We start from the raw sequence: 17,420 nt of genomic DNA, 5'->3' as shown, positions 1-17,420 counted from the left end.
CACTTTCTCTTCAACCTAGATCTCCTTTGCCAGCCCCGTTACAGGTGTACACTCGAAGACTAAAGCCATCTGCTGTCGTGCCTCCTCCATCGTCTTCAGAGTCTTTGGATCCAACACAGTCCATTGTGTCTGATTCCTTGCCTATTGCACTTCGTAAAGGTACTCGCTCGTGTGTCACTAATCATCCCATTGCTCATTATGTCTCTTATAATTCCTTATTGCCATCCTTCTTATGTTTTTCCTCTCAATTGTCTACTACGTTTGTTCCTAAGACTGTGCAGGATGCTTTGTTTGATTCGGGCGGGAGGAAAGCAATGTAAGATGAAATGGATGTTTTGCATCAGAATGGCACGTGGAATCTTGTTCCATTACCTCCAGGTGTCAAACCGGTTGGTTGTTGCTAGGTATACACTGTGAAGTATCTTCCACATGGGTCCGTTGAGCGTTTAAAAGCCCGTCTTGTTGCCAAAGGTTATACCCAAACTTATGGTATTGACTATGATGAGACGTTTGCCCCTGTTGCTAAGATTTCTTCTATTCGTGTTTTGATTTCTCTTGCTGCTAATAGACATTGGCCTCTGTTTCAGTTAGACGTTAAAAATGCTTTTTTGCATGATGACTTAGCAGAAGAGGTTTATATGGAGCAACCACCTGGGTTTGTTACTCAGGGGGAGTATCTTCACACTGTTTGTCGCCTTAAAAAGGCCCTATATGGATTGAAACAATCTCCACGGGCTTGGTTTGGAAAATTCTCTGAGGCGGCATTAAAATTTGGTCTTAACAGATGTCAGACCGACCATTCGGTATTTCACCAGCGCACTAAAGCTGGCTTCATCTTTCTTGTAGTATATGTAGATGATATCGTGATCACAGGTGATGATTCTGAAGGCATTACTAAGTTGAAGTTGTTTCTGCAATATTGATTCCACCCTAAAGACTTGGGCAAACTTAGGTATTTCTTGGGTATTGAAGTTGCTAGATCCAAGAAGGGTATAAGTTTATCCCAACGAAAATATGTGTTGGATTTATTAGAAGAAACAGGTATATTGGGTGGTCGCCCGGTTGATGCTCCTATGGATTCGAATACAAAACTTGTGTCTGATGAGGGTGATCTATTTAATAATCCGGGTAGATTTCGTCGCCTTGTTGGGAAATTAATTTATCCCACTATCACTCGACCTGATATTTCATATGCAGTTAGTGTTGTAAGTCAGTTCATGGGAGCTCCTACAATGCCACATTGGATTGCTGTTCTTTGGATTATCCGATATCTCAAGCAAGCTCCAGGTGTTGGGTTACTATATAAATTTAATGGTCATCTCAGGGTAGGAGGTTTTACAGATGCCAACCGGGCTGGTTCTCCTTCAGATAGGAGATCTACTACAGGCTACTGCACATTTGTAGGAGGAAATCTTGTTACATGGCGAAGTAAAAAGCAAACGGTGGTAGCTCGATCTAGTGTTAAAGCTGAGTATAGGGCAATGGCCCATACTACAAGTGGGTTGACCTAGATACAACATTTTCTAAAAGAACTTGGGTTGACAGTTGAAGCTCCTACTCCATTGTTCTGTGATAATCAAGCAGCAGTTCACATTGCCTCAAATCCTGTGTTTCATGAGAGGACCAAACATATTGAAGTTGATTATCACTTCATTCGAGAAAAGATATTACGTGGGAGCATCTCTACTCCATTCGTGAAGTCTGAAGATCAATTAGCTGATATGTTTACCAAAGCATTGAGTCATAACTGGTTAAGAACTATCTGTTCCAAGCTGGGATTATTTGATATATATTCTCCAGCTTGAGGGGGAGTGTTAGAATGTTATATATATATATATATATATATATATATGTTGGGCCATTATGTAATTACATTATGTTAGTAGGGCCCTTGTGTTATTAAGGTGACTTGTATCATTTATATAAGCCTATGTAGGCTTATTAGGTTTTCTAGTGTGTGAAATATAGTACAAGTTCTCTCTCTCTCTCTCTGTGTCTCTCATGATAAAGAACATAAAGCAACAAAATGAAATAAATAACCATACCCAATGGAGGAGGTACTCTGCTGCAATGATGGCAGTTGCATATGATCTCATTGAACGATTTAATGTTGAAATCACAGTGGCTCCACTAGAAACAGTTAATGATGCCAATGATTTGCAGAATTCAGCAGGATTTGCTACGTGCTCAATTACCTAAGAGAAATACAAACAATTCGATGGATAACCAAATGAGTACATGTTTGGAATTTCATGTATGTAACTTTCAGACGACCAGACATTGCCTATGTTGTTGGAGTCGGGATTCGTGAGTCAGTTTATGCAGAAGCCAAGAGTGATGAATATACAAATAAGAAGCAAAAAAGAAAATCGAGAATCAAGAAATTCACTACAATATCAGTATATGTTAGGCAAACTACTTTACGAATCATAATACAATACTTCCATACATATTCAATTCTGTAACCGATAAGTTACTGAAGTCAGGAAAGCTGAAAAAAGTAATTCAGGCTTTTTTTATATCTGATACATTCAAGGCTTTTGCACTTAAAGCCAGGAATGCAACTTGCCCAGAGTCTAACTGAAGCCAAACAACCTAAATTGACTAGTCAACATTTAAGCTTTAACCAAACCAATCTGAGAATCAACCTCAGTTCACACATGATTAAAATAATTACATCCATACACATACATATATACAGACAAACAAAGTTTTATTGTATAGGGAAATAATATAGGATGGTTATAAGGCCTGTATGGAGCATAGTGTTGAGCATTGAAAAAGAAACAAGAACAACATGTTCATGTAGTGAAAATGAGGATGCTGTGATGGATGACAGGAGTGAGTAGAAGAGATAAGATTACTAATGGACGATTGAAGGGAAAACAAGGATAGCGCCTATTAATAATAAAATTAGATAAAGTAGACTCAGGTGGGATGGTCATATCCAACGTACATCTGAAGATGCACCGGTTAGAAGAGGAAGATTTGTTTACCTAGAATGTAAGTGAAAAGAAGCCCACCAAAACTTACATGGGATGAAGTAATTGAAAATGATTTTTAAAATAAATGTTAGAGGAAACAAGATTGGAAAAGAGAGTTCATGTGGCCAACTCCATCCATACGGAGTAAAGGCAAGGATGATGATGATGATGATGGACATTGTAGCTTTAAGAATTCAAGTTGCATAGAAGGCCATTATTAGTGCCTAATGCCTGTCTTGCCTGGAGGGTTGCTGAGAAGAAAGGCTAGAGAGTGACCTGACCTTTATATTTTTTCACAAAGTGGTTGCTCTCAGACTCTGAATATGCATCCTCACCTTTCGCTTTTACCATTTGACCATAAAATAACCCCTAAGATGATATTTGTGATCTTTAAGATTAAAAAGAGATCAGGGTTCTGGCGATGAAATAATTATGTAGATTCACAATCTCATAGAATGATTCTCTGTTGAGATATTCATACCCAGTGGAATAAGACTGATGCGAGACGTTACTTGGATTTTGAAATAACGATGTCTACAGTATTTATTTGGTGGGCAATGACTTATAAGTGTTTAAGATTTGGGTTCACAAAGACATCAGTGATGAGAAATTTGCCTCCTGATTTTCTGGACTTGCTTAATTCTATAACCAGAAATCAAGGAAGCCAGCAGTTTAGTTGCAGTTTCTAAATGACAATATATATGTATTAGCACTGTATAAGCATGCATGCATGTTAGCCGAGTTATGATAGCCATGAATTATGGAAGGACTTACCATATTAGCAGAGATATGATAACCACAAATCATGGAGTTTGACTTTATTTACGCATATGTCTAGCCATAGAATCTGCTGTGATTTGATTTAATTTCCTTTCTTATAATATATATATATATATATTTGTTTTGATAAGTAAGAATATATTAGAAAGTGTTCAAAAGGGCAACGCATCCTAGAAACTATACAAGGGAAAAAGCCCCAAAGAGGATCCTAAAGACCCAAGGAACCCAAAAAATCAACAATTTCCTCTATAGATTTACAATTTCTCCCCATAACCCAACTAAAAAGAGAGCTAATCCACGGTGGATATGATAGAGACTTGGATAGTGTGTATAGTGGAGAGCCGAGTCCGAGATGCTTGGAGGGCCACTCCCCTTTGTTTATGGTGGGGTTCATGGCGCAAGAGAAATAGAAGATCTTTTGATGGAGAGGAATCTCCAATTGGTCTATCAAATACACCAATACTTTATTTTTATTTTTGGATTTTTGGGCGAAATTGTAAATTTTTGGGGGATCTTTTGGAGTTCGTGGATAGCTTAAAATTTTAGTGTCGCCTTGGGTGTCCTTGGGTTCGCTCCCCTTTTTGAGGGCCTTTAATAATATCTTACTTATAATAAGGGTAAAATGCAAAAAACCCCCCTGAACTATTAGTAAACATGCAAACAACCCCCTGTACTACAAAAAATGCATAAAACCCCCCGAACTAGTCAAATTTGTTGCAGATTGCCCCCTCCGGCAATAATCCGGCCAAAAAGTCCCTAATTTGAGCGCGTGTGACACCTGATATAGGAATTAATTTTGATGGACAATAATGCCCTTACAAATATGAAAGGACCAATTCGCCCATGTATATATATATAATTATATATAGTTACAGACTATATATAATTATATATATATATATATATATATATATATATATATATATATATATATCACATTCGTACCAGAGAATCCCCAAAATTTGAAGCGCTAACTTTCGGTCTCAGTAATTCCTCTTGTTTAGCATCGATTTTCAGTAATTCCCACTCAAATCTCCATATCCAGGTGACTCTATCTATCCATCCGGCCATGTCCATGTCCATCCGGCCACCACCATCCCTCCTCTCTCTCTCTCTCCACTTCTTCACTAGTATTTCTTGGCGCCAACAAGAAATTGGAAGAGATGAGGGAAAAGTGTTGAGTAATACCATCATAATATCAAAATGTGTTCCAATTTAAAACAGGTTGTAAATTGGGGTTGATCGGATTTGGTGCATGATGGGTCTCTCTCCATTGATGGTGATTTTTGCAATTAAGATCGCCTTTCTCCATTGACGACATCATATGCTTAGAACGAGCCTATAAATTGCAAGCAAGGAATCGGTCTTGAGTTTGGCGAAGAACAATGATCTTAGGGTTGATTTGAATCAAGATGTGAGTTTGTTGTAAAAGATGATGATGATTGAAGGAACGGAATTACAGACACATGGTGGATTTTTTAAATTTTTTTCCTGATCATATGCTTAAGTTACTTTTACAGGAAATGGGTTTTCAAACCCTAGGCTTCAACGGTCGTTGCCATATCTTTCGCGTCGGATTGGAGGTCTATGGATCTCGTCAACAAAAAGAAAATCTCCCGTTGAATGATTTTCCACCCCTTCGAAGTTCTTGCCGTCGCCAGAGTTGGAGGAATTATTTAGAGAGAGAGAGGGTTTACAGATTCAGGAATTATTTGATGCTAATTTAGAGAGATGGAGTGGGTTTACAGACAGAGACCTTTGATCCATCTCTGGGGAATCAAACCCAGTTTTTAGCTAATCGATATCTTCGTTCGTGACGCTCTTGCTCCGTCTGCTCCGATGGCCGTAATAGCCCTCTGCTTTAGCCACGCCTACATATTCGGCGACTAAGAATTCTTGTTGCAGGCATGGATTTGATTGCAGTACAAATTTCCCTCTCTAAAACTCTCACCCAGTCTCTTTCTCTCTCTATTGTAAAGTATATATATATATATATATATATGTAAGGTAAATACATATATGCATATATGTATATATGTATACGGGAGAGAGACTGGGTTCGTCGGCGCCGTTTCTGGGTTCATCATGTATATATATATATATATATATATATATATATATATACATACATATATGCATATATGTATATTGGAAAGAGTCGTCGGCACGTTTTCTGGGTTATATACAGAGATTTTGATATTTTTGTGTGCCTGTGCGTGTGTGAAAAAGCTGGACAAAGGAAACAAGTCGGCTGTGGAGTAGGGTGGTGGTGAATACTGTACTAAAACTTTAATTTTGAGTTTGGTATATAGTGAAAAGGTGTTTAGGAGAGTAATTTAATAATTAAAATTATAATAGGTAAACTAAAAAAAAATTTAATTGTTGTCGCCTTTTAATTGGTCCTTTAGATTTCACTTTCACATCATCAGCTGCAAATTTCCTTAGCCTTAAACTGTGTTGTTTTATTTAGGGTACAATGGTCTTTTGGCATTTCCGGTACCGGAATGTTGACTCAGGGAGTAAACTGCAACACATGCATAGTTTGAGGGGGTTTTTTGTAGTTCAAGGGGTTAGTTGCAATACCTCAATAATTTAGCGTTTTTTTTTTGCATTTTACCCTAATAATAATAATAACATGAGAAATAATTAATACTATTAAAACATACATATTTTAATTATACATACTGACAGAATTACTGAAATTGGTAATCGAATCAATTGATTAAAGAATTGGGAATACATTGCTATATGTACATCAGAATAACGCTATTCTAGGAAACTAACTAATCCTAAAGATACACATTAATACATATAAAAAACTGATCCTTAGAAATCAGGGATTACAATAACTAATAAATCCCTAGCTATTGACAGCCTGTACAAGATTTCCTTATACAAGGAAAGAAATTAAAGAATCGTATTTTCCCACACATACATATATATATATATATATATGCCTAAATACAATCTATACCTATATACCAACAGGCCTGTGGCCTAGCGGTATAAGACTCCTACTTCCCAAAAGGAGGTTAGGGGTTCGAACCTCAGTGGAGGCAGTGTGTGTGAGTTTCCCAACTAGGAAAAAAAAAAAAAAAAACTATACCTATATATCGTCATGTCCTCGCCCTATCTGTATCACATTTCTTAAACATTTGACGTATCATTGTGTATGTACAATGTTTATAAAATCCTATTGTACATTAAATTTCCTAAACATAACCACTTATCATTCAGCTCTTGCACCTAGAGGTACTAAGCAGGTTAAAAATAAAATAGAGTTGTCACCGTTGTTATGGAATTCAGACTCAGTAGATCATTTGTTTGTTCTCCGTCCTTTTGCTAAAGAAGTTGGGAAAGGGTGTTCCAGTTGTTGAGTATTAATGTTCCTTCATTTCATCTCAGTGGGTGCAGTGGTTCTTGGATCACGTTAGGGGGTCTTCTATGCAGGGGTAAATTGGTTCAATGTCTCATGCCTACTGTCATATGGGCTGTTTGGAGGCACAAATGCTGCATTGCATGAAGAGTATAAATAATATACTCAAGAGGTTGCTGTCTTGTTTATGGGAGTGTCTGCAGCTTCTAGGCTTATCCTTGCAGGACTTTCTTGCACTTGATTTTAGCTCTTGATGTTTATGCCGGTGGCTTTTGTTAATTTTTTCCTTTCTTGCTTTATTTTGGCTATCTATTGGAAGTGGTTCTATTCCATAGTGGCCTTGTACATGGGGATATGCCCCCATTAGTCATTGTACTCTTTTGAGTTCTATTTTTTTTATATACAACAACCCCATTCAAGGAAGAAAAAAAGAAAGAAAGAAAGAAAAGAAAAGAAATTGTTGCCCATTGTTGAAGGATTTAAATATTAAAGTTACACTCTCTCTAACAGCTTAAGCTTTTGGAGTAGATGGTAGTTAACTTGGTATAGATTCCACACAAAATATGCAATAATATCAGCATACCTCTGAAGCAATCACAGCATCAAACTCTCTCTGTTCTTCAACCAGTTTTTCTGCCCACATAATTGCATACATGTGAGCTTGGGGATAATGAACTAGAACTTCACAAAAGGTAAATGCAAAAACACAAAGATTAAGGCAAACATTGATGAAAAAACCAGAACCAGTCATTTGCCAGTAAAATTACAAAGTCGACTGCAGATTTACCAAAATCATGTAAAGATGGGAAAGTTCCCCCCCCCCCCCCCCCAAGCAGTACAATAGTTTCCCAGTTTCCCCAGTTTCCATTGCCAGTAAAATTACAAAGTCGACTGCAGATTTACCAAAATCATGTAAAGATGGGAAAGTTCCCCCCCCCCCCCCCCCCCCCAAAAAGGTTTGAGAAATCATAGATTTTCTGCCTTGGACCGAACAAAAAAGAGGGAAATTCTATGATTTCTCAAACATTGAGAGTTTAGAAGCCCTATTTGGCCTTGTGTAGCTTTTGAGGGATGTGTTCCCCTTTTGAACACTTTTTATACAATCTTTAATTATCAAAAAAAAAAAAAAAAAAAATTATAGATTTTAATAATACATTGATAATAACAAAAGTTTTGAATGTTCAAAGCTTTGAGAGTTTAGGGGCACTATCAGGCCTTGTGTAGCTTTAATGGGTTGTGTTCCCCATTTGAAATATATATATATATATATATATATACACGTATTTTATCAAATATTAACTACCTCTTGCCTGTTTCCAATGTCAAAAAATTGATTGCTATGCCAAAACCAATTGATAAGAATTAAGAACACTATATACAACAACAACCAAGCCTTTTCCCAATTACTTGGGGTCGGCTACATGACTCCTATATATTTTTTTTTATTTTATTTTTATAAGTAAAAATGTATTAGAAAGCGTTCAAAAGGGGAACGCATCCCAAAAAAACAACACAAAGGCCAAAGCCAAAAAGAACCTAAGGGCTCAAGGAACCCAAAAAATCAACTATCCCCTCTATAGATTTACAGTAACTCCCCATAACCCAACAAAAAAAAGAGCTAACAAGAAGAAACTTTAGGGCCCCTAAAGAAGATTCCACTCCATCAAAAGATTTACTATTCCGCTCCTTCCAAATGCACCACCAAACACAAAAGGGTGTCGCTGTCCAGAAATCACGGGCAAGGGGCCCCACAAGGCATCCTATCCAAGCATCAATCAATCCTCTCGTAGACCTAGGCATAACCCACTTAACACCAAACAAGCCAAGGATAACACACCAACAGTCGTGAGCCACAGGTAATGCAAAAGAAGGTGATCAGTCAATCCACATGGTATCATATCTTTCTTTAGTAACTCTATCCACATTAACTTTGGTCTTCCTCTTCCCCTAATATCACCCTCAATGTGGACTATGCCACTTTCCCGAACCGGCGCACTTAAAGTGTTGACTTTAAGAGAAAATCGAAACAAGAGTAAAGAAGAAGAAGAAGAAGAAGAAGAAGGAGGAGGAGGAAGAGAGAAAGAGATGGGGAAAGAGAAAATGAATGAAAGAATAATTTCATCCTTCCACCACATTCTATTAATACTAACAAGTTTCAAAAATTACACATAAGAATCCAACATTATATAGTTAATAACAAATAAGCCCCTGACAACACTCTCTCTCAAGCTGGTGCAAAGATATCTATCATGCCCAGCTTGACTAACATATTTTGCAAGCAAGTCTTGCTCACACCCTTAGTCAAAATATCAGCCACCTGATCATGTGTGTTGATGTATGGAGAACAAATTAGCCCAAGATGAAAACTTCAATATGATTTATCTTGCCATGTTAAACTGGACTATGGGCAATTCTAATAGCAGTCTTGTTGTCATAATACAACTTCATTGACTAGCGAACAGGATAACCCAACTCATCCAACATAGTTAGTAGCCATAACAACTCACAAACTCCATGTACAATCTAAACTCAGCCTCTGCACTAGATCTAGCTACTACAGACTTTTTCTTGCTTCGCTATGAAATAAGATTACCTCCAACAAATGTGCAATATCCTGAGGTAGATCATTGATTTGTGATAAACCCTGCCCAATCAACATCTGTATAGGCTTCAACACGCAAGTGGCCATAACGACCAAACAACATCCCCTTACCGGGTGAACCTTTGAGGTAGTGGAGAATATGATGAGCTGCCTTAAGATGAGGTGTATGTGGACCATGCATGAACTGACTAATCACACTAACAGCGTAGAAAATATCCGGGAGCATGAGAGTTAGGTAAACCAGTCTCCCAACCAATCGCTGAAACCTTCCCACATCATCTAATGCGTCGCCATCCACATCATTAAGCTTATGATTCTGCTCAATGGGAATATTAATAGGTCTAGCTCCAATCCTACCGGTTTCAGCTAACAATCTAACACATACTTCCGTTGAAAAATGAACACCCCTTTCTTGGATCTGCACACCTCAATGCCAAGAAAGTATCTCAATGATCCGAGGTCTTTACCCTCGAACTCTGTTCCCAAGAATGACTTCTTTCAATGAATCTTTTCTGGATCATTTCCACTGATAACAATATCATCAACATATACAGTAAGGGCAGTGGTGCAACCCTAGTGCTTCTTGATGAAGAGAGTATGATCTGCCTGACTATGTGTGTACCCTACTCTTTTCACAGCAGTGCTGAACCTCTCAAACCAAGCACGCGGTGGCTGTTTTAACCCATACAAGATTAAGTTTACACACTAAATTCTGACTATTGGCAAGCTTAAATCCTGGTAGCATAGTCATATACACCTCTTCCTCCAAGTCACCATAAAGGAAAACATTCTTTACATCCATCTGATGTAAAGGACAATTCAAATTGGCTGCCAAAGAAAGGAGGACACGTATTAGAATTCATCTTTGCAACTGGAGCAAATGTTTCTAGATAATCAATCGGCCGAAAGTTCATCTTCGGGGAATGGCTATGGAGATTGGGATTTAAGAGGCACAAATTATGGCGGAGGGTGGTTGTGGACAAATATGGGGGGAGTTGAGAGGGGGCTGGTGCTCTTATGAGGTGAGACTCCTAAGTAGAGTTGGGGACTGGAAATTTATTCGGAAGGGATGGGATGGATTCTCTAAACATATTAGGTTTCGAGTCCGGGATGGCAGGGGAATCCGCTTTTGGGAGGACATTTGGTGTGGTGATCGTACTCTTGCGCTCACTTTCCCCGGACGCTTTCGGATTGTTTCAATTTGTCAAGCTATAGTGGTTGATTGTTATCGCCTTGATAGTGGGAGAACGGTATGGGATGATCGTTTCTTGAGGCATTTTCAGGACTGGGAAATTGAGGATATTATTGGTTTTTTGGAGATCAACAGGAGATCATGGGAGTGTTTCTGACTCTTGGATGTGGCTTTCCTCTTGTCAGGGTGGCTTTGATGTTAGATCTCTTTATAGGTGTCTTTTGGATACTCTGACCCTCCCTTTCCATGGAGGGCTATTTGGCATTCGAAGGCTCTGCTCAAAGTGGCATTTTTTGCACGGACATCCATCTTAGGGAAGATTTTGACTCAAGATAATCTATAAGGAGAAGGAGACGGATTTTGGTTAACTGGTGCTTTATGTGCAAGAATGATGAGGAAACGGTTGATCACCTTCTTTTGCATTGCCCAGTAGAGCGGGATTGTTGGATTTTGAAGTTAGGGGGTTGTTCAAGTATCAGTGGGTTATGTCGAGGTCTTCCAAATGTTTGATTGAGGCTTGGAAAGGATGTACATTGGGGGTTCAAGTTCATGATTTTTGGAGGGTTACACCTTTGTGTTTTGTGGTGCATTTGGCTTGAGAGAAATAGGAGATCTTTCGAAGGAAAGGAAAATCCTATTAAGTCTTTGAAATTCACCATTATTAGCACTTTTTTTTTTGGTTCTAGGGGGATAGAGTTTGTTGATCTTTTGGGTTCTTTGAGGCCCTTTCTAGTCATTTGTAGCTCTTGTGGGATGCGTTCCCGTTTTGAACGCTTTTTAATACATTATTTATTTAACAAAAAAGTATTAATAAATAGATCCAGAATCGCGATTTTAACAACTATGGTTTTAAAAGCCTTGCGCAAATCGAAGCAAAAATCTAGCCACCAAAATTTTTGATATCGAATTCACCAACTCATACTTGCAACCAGAACTTGATAAAAAAAAATAAAAAATCAGTAACTGCAGTTCATAGTGCAGGAAAAATTCAAAAGAAAGTAGTACGAACTGGCTCCAGATGTGGTAAGGCTTCATTTCTTCAAAAAAATTGATTGTATCCTAGAAAATGGAACCCACTAATCATGTGATACTTAAAACCTTAAAAGTTTTATTTTTAAGAACTCTTGTTCACAAACAGCGGTCAGCCAATTCAAAGGATCCAATACATGTAAATACAGGAGTGTAATATACATGTAGGAGTAAATATTTGAACAAACAGATTATGTCAAAGAAAACAAAAAAAATTTGACATGTACGGTGTACCAGCTGTTGTACAACGATACTCGATTGCTGAAGTCACTGGATCCAAAACCTAGAAAGTAAGCAAAGCTTGTAAGTTTCCATGTTAGAATTTAAAGCACAATTCAATAGATAGTAAAAATCTACTGATCAATGTAAACCCTAATCACCACAAACTCCAGAGTATGAAAGACAATTCATTTGGATCATTATGACAGCGGTGACAATTCAAAACTAAAGAATACCAACCCCACAGATAATTTAGAATCTGAGAATTAATAAGAAAAATATTTTTGTTTTGTGGGTAGGCATATGTCCGGTGTTTTGGGAGGGGAGGGGGGTATGAGCAAAATATAAATGAAACAAGGAGCCAAAATAATAGGTGAATGACAAAACATGCTTGTGTATCACTTCAGAGTAGTTCGGAAAGATATTTTAACCCAGCAACCAATCATTCAAAAAGGATCTCAACATTAAAGAACTACCAACAAACTATAGAATAAACAAGATGCAGTCTACACCATGAAACTCCACTTCATTGTGCTATGGGTAGAGTTTGATCTATCAAGCGTGAGAACAAGGACTCAAACCCTGTGAGCGACCACTTTGTACAAATAATGCCAAAGGTTAGGGCTGTATCCAGTCTACTCCTCTAAGCGCACTCTTGCTTAACAGGGACCATACTAGGTAAACCAACAATAGAATCAACTAGATTAGTATCAAGTAAAGACTTTCCAATATTGGTGATGATGGTAAAGCTCCTTAAAAAAAGTTCTGTATTTAGTTATTTCGCTTTTTGGCTCCATCTGGCAACCAATTCTGTTTCATGTTTTTTGCTTCTAAAACATGGAAGCGTGTTTGGTAACCTCTTCGAAACCATCATTTTTTTCAGATCAGCTTCCTCATTCAATCCCATCCTTCTCTACTCCTTGTGGGATGTTGAAGAGTTCTGTGGGAAAGAAGGATGTGGGTTTGATGCCAGATTTTCAGAAATTTTCACCGGTTAATGAAGGGGTAACAGAAGGCTGATCGGAGGAGGAGAGTGGGGAGGTCTCTGATTACTCCGGAGGTTCAGGGGCCTTAGAATGTATTGTTGATGGTTCTCACACTGTCGATGAGGATAATGAGATCACGGTGAGTAGGACAAGATGTTCGACTCCGTCTAAGTGATGAAACTGCCTCTGTTTTTATTAAAGAGCTCCGTTTACACAAGATGTTGAAAGGGATTAACAGATATGTGGATGTTGGGTCAGTTGAGAATGAAGACGATTAAGAAGGATTTTTTTGCACTCCTCTGGCTTGCAATAGATCATAAGCTTCCGTTTTTTATTGGGATGGGATGCCTGCGACGTTGCGAATGGAGACATGGATTTGGTGCCTTGAGAAGGGGTGTAAGGACATGGATAGCAGCCTGATGGTTCCCTTGGCAGCCATGTTACATGGACTCGGGTACGGGTGTCGGACACGGGTATGTATCCATGCGTCGAATGTGTCAAATCTCCAAATAGAAGGACACACGGACACGGCTAAATATTCATTTTATTAATTATTTTATTTTCTAGAGTAAAGTAATGTTTTTATCTAATATAATGTTCAATATAGGCATTTAACTCATTTTAAAGTAATAATATAATGTAATTGAATGATTGGATATGCTTTTTAAGTACATGTCCAACCAAAAGTGTTGGACACATATCCTATACCCATATCCGAGGGATAGGTGTCCGACACGGGTACTTTAAGTACTTTTGAAGAGTCCATGTAACAGAGCTTGGCAGTAATAGGGCCAGGGAAAGAGGGGGAGGAGGTCGCTATTGATGAGAGTGGGGAGGGTGGGATCAACAGGGAGAGGTGGTTGAAGGAGAATGATGGGACAATGGGTAACCTTGTTGGAGTGACTTTCGAAGGTGAGGGTGATCAGGTTGTGGGCTTGTTTCATTCAAGCCGGAAGGCGGTGTTGGAAGATTTTAGTTGTGACAGCTAATTAGCTTAATATTATTTGTATAAACAGCAGGTCTTCCAGCCTTAAGACTTTCTGTAGTTGCTTCCATATTTAGCTCCTTTATTTTAGAGATTTGATTATAATAATTGCTGTAAGTTAGGAGCAGATTGTAGGGTTTTTTTTTTTTGATAAGTAATTGTAGGGTTTTGTTTTAGACTTTTTTTCCTTGTATGGTTTTCCCTCTTTCCTATATATATTTGTACAATATGTAAACACATTAAGAAGAAATATTCAAATAAATTTTCTCTCTTAATAAACATGGTACTAGAGCAATAGTGTGAGAAAGAGAGAAAATAAAAAGAAACATGGGATTTGAGCGTGGCCAAGGTGGATCACTGGACTGAGTGATTACCTCTAACCTATTCTAGGACTAACATCTTAAGGCCTCGATTCTTCAAACTGTAGACACAGAAACAAATCTAAGCTTACCTCTAAATCCTCTGGTTCTGTCTCGCCACAGGATTCTCAGGCCCAGGTAGATCAAATGATGAAAGAGTATGCTCATAAGTTATCTTCAAAAGATACTTCTTGTAACTCAGCCAATAAAGGTAACTTTGGATCAGCATTGAGCATGTCTAGTTGTCTTGGATTATAGATTTGGGTACTACTAATCATGTTACACATGAATCTAGTTTTTTTTCTTCTTATAGTAGTTATCCTAGTACAAAGTGTTAAAACAGCAAATGGGTCTTTTTGAAAGAGAGAGAGTGAGAAAGAGAATATATGAAAACGTATATCCTATTGAGTGAGTAATACAATAATACAATGGTGTTTATATAGGAGAAGCTATGGAAGTAGGTGAGTGGAGAACAAGTAAACCCTATACATGGTAATTCTATATATGGTAATGAGGGGTAGGTGACAACTTATACAATACTGACTGTACACGTGTAACAACTCATACAATACTGTATAACACTCCCCCTCAAGCTGGAGAGTAAATGTCAATAACTCCCAGCTTGTTACATATGGAATCAATAGAGTTCTTAGGAAGTGCCTTAGTGAAGATGTCTGTCAGCTGTCTACCAGAAGGAACAAAAGGTGTAACAATCTCATTCGAGTCAACTTTAGATCGAATAAAATGGCAATCTACTTCAATGTGTTTAGTGCTCTCATGGTAGACTGGATTGCTAGCAATATGAATAGCTGCCTAATTGTCACAATGGAGAGGAATTGGGTACTGGACTGAAATCCCAAATTCTTGTAAAAGAGTTTTCAACCAAGTAAGTTCACAGACAGTGAGTGCCATGGCACGATACTCTGCTTCATCACTGGAACGAGCGACAACTGACTGTTTCTTACTCCTCCAAGTTACTAGATCTCCTATGAAGGTGCAGTAACTCGTGGTGGACCGTCGATCAAACCGGCCCATCTGCATCTATGCATCCCTCAATCCGAAGATGTCCAGAAGATCGATAAAGTAGACCATGCCCCGGAGCACCCTTAAGACTTCAAGATGCGTACAACTGCCTCCATGTGAGGTACCCGAGGATTGGTCATGAACTAGCTCACAACACTGACTGCATAGAAGATGTTTGGACGAGTGATTGTGAGATAAATAAGTTTACCTACAAGTCTCCGATACATCTCTGGATCATCGAGTAGGTCACCATTATCCACCGTAAGTTTCACATTAGTCTCCATGGGTGTAGTTACAGGTTTCGAACCAAGATATCCAGTATCTTGTAAGAGATCAAGAGTATACTTCTGCTGAGAAAGACTAATGCCTTGCTTCGACCGAGCGACCTCAATTCCTAGAAAATACCGAAGTTTGTCTAAATCCTTAGTAAGGAAGCTAGAACTCAAGTGATGAATTAGAACTTGTATCCCATCTTTATCACTGCCGGTGATAACGATATCATCTACATACACCACAAGAATCATAATACCACGTTTCGTTTTTTTTTTTTTTTGATAAGTAATAAAAAATTAAAAAAGGCGTTCAATAGGGGAACGCGTTTGATAAACATTAGAGAAACCGGGGTCTAAGGCCCCAAAGAATCTAAAAAAGTAATTAAGTTATCAGAAGAGGAACAAGAACTCCTCTTCGCATAACTAAAAAGAGAACAAATAATAAAAAGTTTCAATGTTGCTGTAGACGACTCCTTCCCTTCAAACATTCTACTATTTCTCTCCTTCCAGATGCACCACCAAACACAATGTGGGACAGATCTCCAATAATCACTAACACTCCTACTAACACAACAACCTCTCCAAGCATGAATCAACTCCTTAGTAGAACGTGACATTACCCAACACATGCCAAATAGGCCAAAAATAAGATTCCAGCAATCGTGCGCTACAGAGCAATGCATTAGGAGATGATCAACTGACTCCCCATCCTACTTGCATAGGCAACACCGATTAACAAAACAATTTCCCCTTTTCTTAAAAGAGAGAGAGTGGTCAACCTAGCTTCTGGTCATATCATGAGCTACCACTGCTTTACTGAACTTATCAAACCATGCACGAGGGGATTGTTGGAGGCCATAGATAGAATTTTTGAGATGACACACACACTCACCCTTATACTCAAACCCAGGTGGTTGAGTCATATAGACTGTCTCAGTAAGGTCACCGTGCAGAAAGGCATTTTTAACATCAAGTTGATGAAGTGGCCAGTCTAGATTAGCTGCAAGAGAGATTATTACATGAACAGAATTCAGTTTGGCCACAGGAGAGAACGTCTCAATATAATCAAGGCCATAAGTCTGAGTGTAGCCTTTAGCAACAAGTCGAGCTTTGAGACGGTCAACAGTACCATCAGGCTTCTGTTTAACAATAAAAACCGAACGACAACCAACAACCTGAGTATCAGCAGGCTTAGGAACAAGGTCCCAAGTATGATTCAATTTTAAAGGTTTATTTCTTCTTCCATAGCTTTCCTCCACCCTAGATGAGAAAGTGCCTCCTTGTAGGACTTCGGAAGAGCAATGAAGGATAATGACAAAGAAAAAGCTTGAAAGGAAGGGGACAATTTATTGTATGATACAAAATTGGAGATATGGTGATTGGTACAAGACCGTTTACCTTTCCGAACAACAATAGGTTGATTTAAGATTTGACAGTTTTCCTTAAGCCCGTAAGAACACCTCTATGGCTCGAGACCATTGAAGGTAGTTTGAGCCTTTCAGTTTGGTGCTAGCGATTGACCCAAGTAGATGGGATTCCTTAGTATCCAAGAGCTGCCGAACAAATGAGATATAGTAGTGAGAGGGAGCCGAGATAAGAGAACCAAGATCTAG

The 17,420-nt window shown here is 38.4% G+C and overlaps 1 protein-coding gene across 6 annotated transcripts in view; it reads right to left on the bottom strand.

Moving 5' to 3' along the window:
* LOC132303338 (ubiquinone biosynthesis O-methyltransferase, mitochondrial-like) overlaps nucleotides 1-17,420 on the bottom strand; it is a 60,022-nt gene that overhangs the window by 9,015 nt on the left and 33,587 nt on the right. For 5 of the 6 annotated variants that reach the window (XM_059800560.1, XM_059800558.1, XM_059800564.1 and 2 more), the window contains 3 exons: nucleotides 12,198-12,246; nucleotides 7,724-7,773; nucleotides 2,046-2,195 (listed from right to left, as the gene is read on the bottom strand). In XM_059800560.1, the coding sequence (XP_059656543.1) occupies nucleotides 2,046-2,195; nucleotides 7,724-7,773; nucleotides 12,198-12,246 (249 nt within the window). The remainder of the gene's footprint in view (nucleotides 1-2,045; nucleotides 2,196-7,723; nucleotides 7,774-12,197; nucleotides 12,247-17,420) is intronic. The other variant, XM_059800563.1, reaches the window with a different exon arrangement.

The sequence above is a fragment of the Cornus florida genome, unplaced genomic scaffold (genome assembly GCF_030987335.1).
Source record: "Cornus florida cultivar Cherokee Brave unplaced genomic scaffold, ASM3098733v1 CherokeeBrave_3.0.0_Hap2_Chr04, whole genome shotgun sequence".
Classification (NCBI taxonomy): Eukaryota; Viridiplantae; Streptophyta; class Magnoliopsida; order Cornales; family Cornaceae; genus Cornus; species Cornus florida.
Note: the sequence above shows the minus strand (reverse complement) of the source record. Positions and strands in the feature narration are given on the sequence as shown.